Source organism: Durio zibethinus, chromosome 9, assembly GCF_047325235.1.
Source record: "Durio zibethinus cultivar Kanyao isolate XHJ-2024 chromosome 9, ASM4732523v1, whole genome shotgun sequence".
Taxonomy (NCBI): Eukaryota; Viridiplantae; Streptophyta; class Magnoliopsida; order Malvales; family Malvaceae; genus Durio; species Durio zibethinus.
In genome coordinates, this window is record NC_143170.1 from 9,330,015 (window position 1) to 9,343,156 (window position 13,142).

Genomic DNA, 13,142 nt, shown 5'->3' on the forward strand with positions numbered 1-13,142 from the left:
TTTTGTTTTCGAAAATCTTGTAAAAAGGCATTATATGAAAATAGAATAAAAGTATCAATAATTATGTAATTTGTTAATAGGGTGTTGAAATTTTTAATAATTTTAAATATAAAAAAATAAGAAAAGGTTAAAAAATAAACATAATATTTAGATTTAGATGATTTAAGCAATGAATTAAGGGGTTGGCCTATAGTAAGGTCGCAATATATCAATTTTATTCTAAAATCATGAGATATTATGATATTTAATAATATATCATAATAAATTATAAGAATAATATAATTTTTCTAAAGAAAAATAGGTTAACAAGTAAATATTAAAAAAAAGTATACATAATTTTATTTAATCTATTAATTTAACAAATAAATAATAATAATTTTATAATTTTATAATATCAATTTATTTTACGAAATTAACTTAATTAATTATGTTTAATAATATATTTTTAATACTTTTTTATGATTACATTTATAATTATTAAAACTTTTCTCAAGAATAAAAATTTTCAAACTCATTTTACATCTAACTATATAAATTTTATGATTATTTTTACCCTTTTAGGTTAACAAATTTTTTACTTAGAATCTTTTAATTTAAAAATATAAATTCTTTTACATTTTCAAATTAATTATATACTTTAATTTTTTGCTATGTTTGTTCTTATTTTTGTTTTGTTTAGAATTATCATAATTTTTTCTTAAGGTATTACAATGTCAAATGATAACAATTTTATGATTATTTTTACTTTTTTTACTTTTTATGTTAACACTTTTTTTTATTTGGAATTACTTTTTATTTATAATAATAATTTTAATGTTACCAATTTAATTATTTACATTGTAATAATATATTTTTACACTTATTCTTATCTTTTATTGTATTTAGAATTATCACAACTTTTTTCTTAAAGTGTTATAACACTTCTTATATACTTTTACGCCTAATGATACAAAATTTAAGATTATTCTCACATTTTTACATAAACATTTATTTTTTATTAAATTTTTTTATTTATAATAATAATTTTTATGTTATCAACTTAATTATTTATATTAAAATAATATTTTTTAAGCTTGTTCTTATATTTCATTACATTTAAAATTATCACAACTTTTTTTTAAAGTGTTACGATAATTCTAACCTATTTTATACTAAATGATTCTAATTTTATGAATTTTCTTACATTTTTACATTACGATTCTTTTAACACATTTTATATTAAATTATACCAATTTTATGATTATTCTCACTTTTTTTATATTAACACTTATTTTTAGGTTTAAAATTATTTTTTATTTATAATAATAATTTTTATATTATCAATTTAATTATTTACGTTATAATAAAATCTATTACGTTTGTTCTTACATTTTATTATACTTAGAAATGGCACAAATTTTTCTTAAATATTATAACACTTAAAACATATTTTACGTCAAATTATATCAATTTTACTATTATTTTTCAGTTTTTTACTTTAACATTATTTTTTATTTAGAATTATTTTTATTTATAATACTAATTTTTTTACGTTTCAAATTTATTACATTTTAATAATATCTTTTTATATTTTTTATTATTTTTCATTACGTTTAGAATTATTATAATTTTTTTTGCAGGTATAATAATACTTTTAACCATTTTACGTAAAATAGTATATATTTTACGATTATTCTCACTATTTTATGTTAACTTTTATTTTTTATTTGTAATAATAATTTTTTTGCATTACCAACTTAATTATAATAATTTTTTTTACACTTGTTCTTTCATTTCATCATGCTTAGGATTATCATAACTTTTTTTTAAAGGTGTTATAACACTTCTAACCATTTTACGTCAAATGATATCAATTTTATAATTACTTTCACATTTTTCATATTAACACTTATTTTTTGGTTTAAAATTATTATTTATTTGTAATAATAATTATTTTATGTTGCTAAAAATATTATTTATGTTACAATAATATACTTGTTCTTACTTTTTATTACATTTAGAATTATTACAATTTTTTGTTAAGGTGTTACTATATTCTCTAATCCAATTTACTCTAAATGACACTAATTTTATAACTATTCTTATCTTTTTATGTTACAACATTATAACTTATTTTACACCAAATAATTTCAAATTTTTAATTATTCTTACTATTTTAACATGCATTTTGTTATTCAAAATTATTTTTTATTTATAATAATAATTTTTTATGTTGTCAACTTATATTTATGTTATAATAAAATCTTTTACGCTTGTTCTTAGCTTTTACTATATTTAGAATTATCACAAGATTTTCGTAAGGTGTTACAACACTTTTAATATATTTTATGTCAAATGATACTGATTTTACAATTATTCTCACATTTTTCTCATTAACACTTATTTTTTATTGAATTATTTTTTTATATATAATATTAGTTTTTTTACATTGCCAATTTATTATGTTTCAATAATTTTTTTTATGTTTATTGTTACTTTTCATTACATTTAGAATTATTATAATTTTTTGAAGGTGAACTGATATTTCTAATTATTGTACATTAAATAATACTAATTTTATGATTATTCTCACCATTTTACATTAACTCTTAATTTTTTATTTTACATTATTTTTTATTTATAATAGTAGTTTTTTATATTATCAACTTAATTATTTATATTTTAATAATATCTTTTTACTCCTGTTGTTACTTTTCATTACATTTAGAAATATTACAACTTTTTTCTTAAAGATGTTATGATACTTCTAACAATTTTACACTAAATAATATCAATTTTACGATTACTCTTATCTTTTTTTTTTATTAACACTTATTTTTTGGTTTAGAATTATTGATTATTTGTAATAATAATTCTTTTACGTTACCGAAAATATTATTTATGTTACAATAATATTTTTTTACACTTGTTCTTTTTCTTATTATATTTAAATTTATCACAACTCTTTGTTAACGTGTTTCTATAATTTTAATTCTATTTTATGCTAAGCGATACTAATTTTATAACTATTTTTTACTTTTTTACATTACGACACTTCTATATCACTTTACGTCAAATGATTTCAATTTTACAATCATTCTCACTTTCTAATGTTAACACTTTTTTAGTAAAACTATTTTTATTTACAATAATAATTTTTATGTTATCAACTTAATTATTTACGTTATAATAATATATTTTTACGCTTGTTGTTACCTTTCATTATATTTAGGATTATTATAACTTTTTCTTAAAGGTGTTATGACACTTATAACAATTTTACGTAAAAAAAAAAATCAATTTTATGATATTTTTATCTTTTTCCGTTAACACTTATGTTTTGGGTAGGATTATTTTTTTATTTATAATACTAAGTTTTTACATTACTATTTTAATTATTTACATTTTAATAATATTTTTTATACTTATTATTTTTCTGTACGTTTAAAATTATCACAATGTTTTATTAAGATATAACGATACTTGTAATTATTTTATGTTAAATAATACTAAGTTTATCATTATTCTCACTTTTTTGCATTAACTTTTATTTTTTGATTTAAAATTATTTTTTTACTTGTAATAATATTTCTTTTACATTACCAACTTAATTATTTTTGTTACAATAGAATCTTTTTATGTATGTTGTTATTTTTCATTATATTTATAACTATCACAACTCTTTATTAGAGTGTTACAATACTTTTAACTCATTTTATATTAAATGACATTAATTTTACGATTATTTTTATATTTTTATGTTAATATTTATTTATTGGTTTAGAATTATTCCTTAGGTTTAAAGTAATAATTTTTTTACGTTTGTTAACTTAATTATTTATATTATAATAATATATTTTCAAGTTTGTTCTTACTTTTATTACGTTTAGAATTATCATAATTTTTTTTAGAGTGTTACGACACTTTTAACATATTTTATATAAAATAATATCAATTTTAAGATAATTTTTATCTTTTTACGTTAATAAATTTTTAATTAAATATTTTAAAATATTATACTATCTTACCTTTTTTTTAGAAATTTTAAATAAATTATATTTATTTATTAAATTTTTTTATTTTATTTAATAAATAATATTTAATGTAATTAATTAAAATCAAATTAATAGGTTAACAGATAATTAACTATTTTTAGAATTAAAAAATTTAATAATTTATATTAATTCTTTATATCTAATAATTATTATTCAATAATCTTATAATATTAAAAAAATTTTAATTTATAATAAAAGTTCCTATGAATTAAGTTAAAAGGTTGCATGACTCTATGTGCAATAATTAGCGGAATAGGTGCCTGTCGGAGATTTCCTGTCTTGACTCTTGACTTGTAAGTTTGAACATTGAAGATGGAACTCTCCTCAAAATTCTCGAAGTTATTTTTTTTTTTTGATAAAAAAATAAAGAAAACGAAAGTTGAAGTTGAAGGAGAAGGTAGGGATGTTTGTGGACAGGATAGTCACAGCTCTGTTTGGGCGGCCGGCAGGCAAACGGGTTGGTCTACAACTAGAAACACCAATCAGGAGGCCCCTTCCCGTTCAAATCTTCTTTTCACTAATTAATGAATTAAATAAAGTGAAAGAGAAATGAGAAATCAAAATCAAAATCAAAGTCCCAATCCTGCTACATTCGTAGAATGCAAGAAAGAAAACTAGGGCATCTCCAATTTTAAGCAGCGTCCATAATAGGATTTTTCAATCGAGTTGAATTTTTTTTTTTTTAATTTTATTTAAGATCTTTTATCCTAATTCAACGTATGATATGAATTGAATTGAATTATTTTAAATAAAAATTTAAATTATTTTTATTAAAATTTTTAAATTAATAAGATTCATGACATGATATTCAAACTGAATCATTTTGATCTCAATTGAATAAATTTAAATTGTTGAGTTTCTCTATCTTACGACATAACCAACAAGAAAACAATCAATACAATTTCCACGCATTCCACTTAGCAACAAAATAAAAAACAACATCCACCCATTCCGTTGTTTGATTTAAGAAAATAGAATTATTATTTTTTATTTTTTAAAAATATAAAAAATATGAATGAAAACGTATTTAATAATTAAAAATGAAAATAAATTTTAAAAAACAAAAATAAAAATAGATTGAAATATGAAAAAAAATGTTTTTAATTATAAAAACAAGACATGTACATTTTTTTCTTTGTATTTTATAAGTTATCATATTTGAACATTATTTAATATCATTAATTAATAAATATATATTATATTTGTAATTAGATATCATTAATAGTAATATCATTTAATATTTTATTTATTTATTTATTTTTGCATTTGTAGAAAATAAATTTTATTTTTGTTTATCAAATATATTTTTTAGAAAATAAAAACTAAAAAATAAAAACAATTCTGTAGAAAATAAAAATAAAGAATAAATTTCCCTTCTTTTCTCTCCGCTACCTCAACTAGAAATTTAGCATCACCAAACAAATAAGATGATATTAACATTAAATCATATAAAAATAATGTTTTACATGAGATCACAACTATACTACAAGTAGCTCATCTACCCTCATCAATAGAAGAATATGATATGGAATTTCTAGAATAATCCTCAACAAAACTACTGCCTCCCGAAGCCTTTGTGACACCAGTGTTCGTGCTATTGGCATTAGTACTAGTAAAAGCAGAAGTAGAAGTTGTTGTCCACCGTCCTACGCGGCCTTGAATTGCAGGTTTACCTGGCCTTGGCAAAGTAAATGAATCACTTGAAAGCATGAGATGAACAGAGTTCATGTCAGGCCTCTCAGCAACAGTCTGTTGACAACATAACAAACCCAGCTGAATGCACATTGCTGCCTCATCGCGATTGTACTTCTCAAGGGATGGATCAACTAAATCCAATGACTTTCCTCCTTGAAAGAGCAGCCATGACTGTATAACAAAGCGAGAAAACAGTCAGGATTAGACTTATCACATGTACTTTATCTCTTCTTAGCATAGCAACTTTTTACAGCACTTCTAAGGTGTATTCAATTTTACAGCACTTCATATCAGATTTTATCTCACCACTAAATAAATCGATATAAGTTTTTAGCTTTCTGAATTCCAACAACAAGAGCTTCTACTAAAGATGTGAAAGGTTTAGAAGACTAGAAAAATATCAGATGCCAGATAGTTGTGGCATATCTATCCAATAAGGATTACCGATGAAGTAGCAGATCAAAGCAGCAAAACATTGTGTAAGACACTGGTGGCACCACCAATGACCGAGGGGTACAGAATGTGTTGTGATTTATGAAAGATTATTGACATTAGAAAAAAAAATGAAAAAAACTTATATAAGGAATAGAAGTTCAAGTAGAGACCTCTAGCAGGATAAAGAAAAGAATTAGGTGGATATACTATAAATCAAAATTATCCATAATATAAGGGTATTTAACTTACATAGCTCAAGAGATCTGCCTTCTCTGAACCAAGACAGCTATCATGGTTTTTTCTCCCACTTACTATCTCCAAGACCAAAACTCCATAGCTGAAAACATCAGTCTTCACAGACAAATATCCATGCATGGCATATTCGGGGGCCATGTAACCACTGCAGGCAATGAAAGGGTTTACTTATTTTTATCTTTCTTAGCTAACAACAAAACTGACCCCTATAAAACTTGAAAGAAAATGAGCCTAGTACACTTAAGCTACTTAAGCTGCAATTACAATTACATAAGAATAAGATGGGAATAGAAGCAAAGAAACTACTCACTGAGTTCCAGAAATCCTGAATGTATTTACATGAGTGTCATCTCCAGGGAAGAGCCTTGCCAAGCCAAAATCCGAGATTTTTGGGTTTAATTGCTGATCCAACAATATATTACTGGCTTTAATGTCTATATGTATGATCCTTTCAGGTGCCTCTTCATGCAGGTAGAGAAGACCTCTTGCAATGCCTGTGACTATCTTAAATCGTGTTGTCCAATCCAAGGAAGAAGACTTATTCTTATCTAAGAAGTTTAATTGCAATTATGAGTCTTAATTAACCAAAGAGCTGATAAGTTTGAGCATGTAAATTTTCATAGCAACAGAAGTGAATGCCACATATAAAGGGGTTCTTACCAAAGAGAAAGTAATCAAGGCTTTTATTTGGCAAATATTCATAAACAAGCATCTTCTCAGGTCCTTCTGCACAGCACCCCAACAACATCACTAAGTTCTTGTGCTGGGTTTTCAATAAAAGTTTCACCTCATTAGTGAATTGTTTCAGTCCCTGTCTCGAATCCAGTGAAAGCTTCTTGACTGCTATTTCTTGACCATTTGGCATCAAACCCTGTAGGATATAAGCTGCAATGAGCAATAATTTCACAAGAGTCTCTGCTCACCAACCATTCCTTCTTAACCCAAGCAAAACAATAAGATAGCATATAATGCTAACCAAATATAAAAACTAAAGCCTTTGACCAAAGGCATCATTAGGATAGAGGCATTAGGGTAGGGTTAACTAAAGTTAATTTCTTTACATATATATATATATATATATATATACACACACACACACACATACATACATATAACAACAGTCTGTTGATGGTTTAGGTGACATTGTTGGATTGACATCACAAGACTTTTAATAGGTAAGATAACGGGAAACCAACAAAGGTGGCATTATAGCATAGAGCTTCCAGACACAGCAATATAGCATGTATGTCAGTGTATCAGCATACACTAGGGGCAATGGACTCTTCCAAACATCTCTTCTAATGGAAAAATTGTTATTACCAGACCATCAGTTTCCAGATATTGTCCTTTTTGCTTGTTTCTAAACAAATCCATACTCCTCTTTTCTACCCAGATCTATTGTTCTTCTCGTTAGAATGGCACCATTAGATAAAATGAATAAAAGACAATAGATGGAAGAAGTAGCATACTTAAGATTAACATCTTCAGTGGACTACAGAATCACAAATTTGCTCTCTCTAATTTTTCCTGAGAATGGCATCTTTAGTTTCATTGTATTCTAGATCCTAATACAAAGACCCCACCAAGTAAATGTTGCATAAAGATTGCATTCTTCCTACTAGGTCCAAATTTCAATCTTCACATAGACATGGAAAAATATAATTGATTTCTCAGTATTCATTGGAATGTCATAAGAGAGGCAGATGCCTGATTAAATTTTCCATTATGAGAAGTTTAAAGCTGGGCTGGTGACACATGAGATTTTGTCCGAGTTAGACACCAGGTGATAGCAGTTTAGATTAAGGCCCACATGAAGCTCCTTAAAAAGCTCTCTTTCACAATTAAAAACTTTGTTGCATATAGATAATCAGAGTATCAGACTATGTCTTTCTTAAACAAACAAATTCTCAAATCCCAGATTCAGAGAAAGCTAGTAACAGCCTTTTGTCATTATGGTAATTCTAACCAACGACAACTCACTGCAATTTTGAGCACAATTTTTTTATGATTAATGAGCCTTTGACGTATGTTTGGCACTCTATAGACAGGCTTTGTCTCGCGACTCATTTTCATTCCTCCACAGCCATCCTTGTCCTTGTATGTTCAATTTCATTCCCCATATATTCTCCACGCCATTAAGTGCTCTTACAAAAATGTGGTGGGATAGGTCCTCTATTTAAAAATGTTTGGTGTTGGTAATTTTATAGCAAAGAAACTTGGCCTATAGGATCCTGATCCTAACGACTAACAAGTGTAACTGGATCATGAAACGCTTTTGATCCATGCCTTAGATAATATTATTTTATTTGTTCTAAAAAGATAATATTATTTTATTTGTTCTAAAACACTAAGGTAGTCGGTCGGATCCAAAAGCAAATAAATTTTTAGAAGAATTAAAAGCTACAATTTTAACTTTTTGGAGAACAAAAAAGCATGATATTTTTTGTATTTTAGTTTATTATTATATTTAATCAATTATGACATTGTTTTCTATCATTTTCTTTTACTTTTGAAGAAGTAAAAAACCAAAGCGACAAACAAAAGAAACTAAAATTGTTCAGATTGTAATTATTTATTGCTTTTTCACAAGCAATAACCTAAGAATATTTGTTCATCAGATATTCAAGAGCTTAAAATTTTTTTTAAAAAAAAATTGCACAAAAAAGCAAAAGTTTTAAAGTGAAATATTCAGCAGACAAAATTTCCCTATTAGAAACCACCATAAATAAATAGCAAAAGAAAAAACAATTCACTAGACTAGCCAAAAGAGGCAAAATTGAGATAAACAGAAACGTACCTTGTAGACGGGACCAAAGCCACCATGACCGAGGCGATTAAGTTCAGAGAAATAGTTAGTAGCAATTTGGAGCGCACGAAGTTCGAAGAAAAGGCCGTGAGTGTCGGAGCCCTCGTCCGCTCCGTCTTCCCTGGTGGAGCCACTTCGTGAGGCTTTGAGGCGTTTCTCGATGCAAGCAAAGAGTTTAGCGAAGAATCCCATGAAGGAGTGGGCCGGCCCCAATGAATACCGAGGGTCGTAATCAAGGTTGGGCTGTACAACGAGGACGAGTAAGCATGAAGAAGAAGATTAAGAAAGGAAGAGAAAGGAAAGTTTGCTGGGTTGTTGTTCTGGTACGAGAATTGACTTGGTTTAATTGGAACGAAATCGACAAGCAAGAAATTTTAGGTTTGACTTGTCGTTTTGTTACAAATTACTAAATAATGTTTGAATTTTTTGTCGTCCAAAACAGAGAGAAAATGATGTTCGCATTTTTTTTTTTTTTTTAAATCAGCGGCGGGATTTGCAATCTTCAATTCGGGTCTCTGTTTCGGTCTATACTCTCTTTCCCGTTTTTTGTTGTGCTGTTCTCTATATTTTTATCTTTAAGCCCATTTTTAAGTATGTGTGCCTTTTTTTATTTTCTTATACTAGAATTTATAATTACCATAAAATAAAAAATGAAATTAATACCCAAACTTTTTATATGATATTTGATTAAGACAAAATTCTTATTATATATTCCAAGAAAATAATTTAAAATTTTGTTTTTTTTATAATTATATATATTTCAGTGTGTAAATATACATGTGCAATATTAGCATATGTACATTTATATTCATATATATATATATTTGCTATTTGGCCCTTTGTAAAATTTTTGGCTCCATAAGATTATAATTACACATATAAAAGTTATATTGAGAAATGGGGCGCGGAATTGAACATGTTATAAATAAATCACACAATTATTAACACTATTTAAATTATGCTTTCAGGTAGGCACGTCGTACGTCATTAAATTGAGTGAAAAGTATAAAAACGTACTCTCTCACCCTCTTTGAAGGGTAATGATTTTAATTGCTAGGTTAACGAAAAGAAAGAAACAAATATATTAGATGTATTAATTTAAAATATAATATGATAAGATGATATAAAAAAGATATAAAAATTATATAATTTAAAATTTTAATAAAAATTATATATAAATTTAACAAAAAATATATTTTATATTTTATATTTATACGAATTATAATATATATTTTTTGTATAAAATATTATATAAATATACAAATTATTAATATTTTTTATAATAAATATAAATAAATGGCTAAATCTAAAATATACCTTTTTGTTATTTACTTCTCCATTAGTTTTAAAGTCCACTGGATGTACAAATTATTATAATTTTTTTTATATTTTTATAACATTAATTCATAATTTGAATAAAATAAATTTATTCATGATAATACAGTTTGAATCTAATTTCATTAACAGTGGTAATATATATTTATATAATACTTATATTTAATTTCGTGGATGATTTTTTTAAAATCATTATATTAAATCTTGTGCTTTAATACAATGGAATATCAATTAATAAGATTTGGTAGAGTTTTTATGATAGAGTTTCTCATACGTATAGAAAAAAAAAAAAAAAGGAAAGAACAAAATTTCTTCTAAAATTATCTAATAAAATATAAGAGGAGATATCAACATACATAGTGTAAAACTTTTTAATTTTACATATTTTTTAATAATTAATTTCAATAAATCCAATGATAAAATTAAATCATTTTTTTAATTTTTTTTATCTGTCTCATCCCTTAAATTTATTTAAATCAAAAGTTAGAAAATATATAAAATTAAAAAAATTACACTATATAAATTAATCCATCATCAAAAATATAAAATGCTATAAAAAAGTTTTTATTCTTTGCTCATTAACATATTATAATATACAGCTTAATAACATTTCTTAAGTACCAAAACAAATATAATTTACAATAGAATTTTTGTAAAATATAACACAAATAGAATTTTACATGATTTTTAAATAGTGGATAAAAAAAGAATTTTCAATAAACAACTCTACAATAAAAATAATGTTTATTATTAGGGAAGACGATATTTAAATTTGAAACCTTTACTTTTAAGATTAAGTGTTACTTCATCTAAGCAATGCATGAATAAAGAAAAATTAATTATATAAAAATATTTGTGGTGGAAAATAAACTATTTTATAGAACGGAAGAGTAAACATTAAATGGTATTCAACATATAATTAAATAAATTGTCATGATAGACTATGATAAATAGTTTAAGATTTGGAGGAAACATTGCTTTCACTTATATTGTAAAAGAAAAAAGATTTTAGCAATTGATTGTAGATTGTACATGCTTACATTTTTTATAATAAAATTTTTTCCTTCTGATAATAAAAAAATTCCATAAAACCTTTCATAAGAAAGTTTTTCCCCATTTATAAGCATCTAAAATTACTAAAATTGAATCTTATTTTAACTTAAAAAAATAAAAAAACATAACAAAATCAATAGAATCAAAGAAAACGTAATAATATTTTGATTTCTTAACAGGACAAATCACACTTTGACATTTGAGGAATTATAGTATATGAGCATGCAAATGCAATAGTGAAATTATTATTATAGGAGAGAAATAAATGTACAACATTGATGCAAGCAAAGGCAAAGTTGCATGAATTGGAGCTGTATGAAGTAAGAACACTATCAATGGGATTGGAGGCTTATAAAATTGATTGCAGATCATAATTATTTTTATGTTTGTTTTGAATTAATTGATGGCTGCTAGTTTTATTATGGGTTAGATAGATAAAGAGATCCATAGTGAAGCATCGAATTTGAAAGCACAATCTATGTAGTGACTTACTTTGCATTGAATTAAGATAAAATAATTAACGTAGAATCAAACCATATAGGGTAGTAAAAGCAAAGTCATGAATCAAATATAAACTAAATGTTCGGAATAATGACTCAAATTTCATAAGAGATTTGTTTGAAATTTGTTAGAGATTTGTTTGAGATTTATCAGATATTGCTTGATGGATAAGAAGACTTGCAAAAAATAAATTCTAAGAGAAAGAAGATTCTTAATAAGTAAGTTTGATTTGTAAAAGAAGAATTCTAAAAGAAAAAATATTCTTAATAGGTAAGTTTGACTTACAGGAGAAAAATTCTAAGAGGAGAGGGATTTTTAATGAGTAAGTTTGTATGGCTATAAATAGGTGAAGTCTCTATATGATTAGATATGAGAAAAAGATGTAAGATAGTTGTAGAGTTTTGTGAGATAAACACCTCGTAAGAGTATTGGGGCTCTATATCTTATGGGTGTGTATGTTTGTTTATGAGTGGACTAGATAAGACTGAGATGATCCACATAAATATGATATATGAGAGCATATATGTATGTGTTTAGTTATGTTGAAAATGTACACAAGGATTTGAGTTTGTGTTTGTTTGGGTTGAAAATACTTCATAAGATTAGAGGAGATTGATAGTGTCTTATGAGTATTGATTGTTGAGTGAGGTTGATGATTTGATGTATGTTTATAATTCTCTACAACTAGTGAATCTTATTTTTCATCTATAAACGTAAGTTGATTGGATCGAATCATGTTAAATTATTATCTTTTGTATATTTAATTTATTATTTAATTTTACTTCTGCTGATATGATTGAATTTAAAGCTTTTAATCCAATAAATGATATCAAAGCTGCGGTGTTCTTCAACACTAAAGTGTTGGCTGTTGTTGGCTTCCTTGGCCTTTTTAGCATATTTTCGAGGTCTTGTTGGAGCTGGGCGTTTGGTTCATAAACACTGCTTCTAGACCCATCCCAACACGTGTTCCAATGGATCTGCATTTCAATTTCAGTTCTACGAAACTAAGCTCTAACACATTGATAAAT

At 25.0% G+C, this 13,142-nt stretch overlaps 1 protein-coding gene across 2 annotated transcripts; it reads right to left on the reverse strand.

Moving 5' to 3' along the window:
- Positions 1–5,445: 5,445 nt before the first annotated feature.
- On the reverse strand, positions 5,446–9,602 carry LOC111310837 (cysteine-rich receptor-like protein kinase 10). 2 transcript variants are annotated; one of them, XM_022910225.2, is made up of 5 exons: positions 9,217–9,602; positions 7,080–7,290; positions 6,730–6,967; positions 6,414–6,564; positions 5,446–5,900 (listed from the first exon to the last, which is right to left on the reverse strand). In XM_022910225.2, exons 1-5 carry the CDS (start codon positions 9,415–9,417, stop codon positions 5,529–5,531), a joined length of 1,173 nt encoding a protein of 390 aa, XP_022765960.1. In that variant the 5' UTR covers positions 9,418–9,602; the 3' UTR covers positions 5,446–5,528. The 2 variants fall into 2 exon arrangements, with proteins under 2 accessions (XP_022765960.1, XP_089621929.1); XM_089765803.1 differs by having other exon boundaries at positions 7,080–7,304; positions 9,217–9,331.
- Between the last annotated feature and the right edge of the window lie 3,540 nt (positions 9,603–13,142).

Excerpts from the sequence above, each read along its gene's own strand:
- LOC111310837 (XM_022910225.2), bottom strand. The coding sequence starts at position 9,417 with ATGGGATTCTTCGCTAAACTCTTTGCTTGCATCGAGAAACGCCTCAAA. Across the intron at positions 7,291-9,216 it reads GCTTTGGTCCCGTCTACAAG|GGTTTGATGCCAAATGGTCA; the intron begins GTACGTTTCTGT and ends TATATCCTACAG. Across the intron at positions 6,968-7,079 it reads CCTTGATTACTTTCTCTTTG|ATAAGAATAAGTCTTCTTCC; the intron begins GTAAGAACCCCT and ends TAAACTTCTTAG.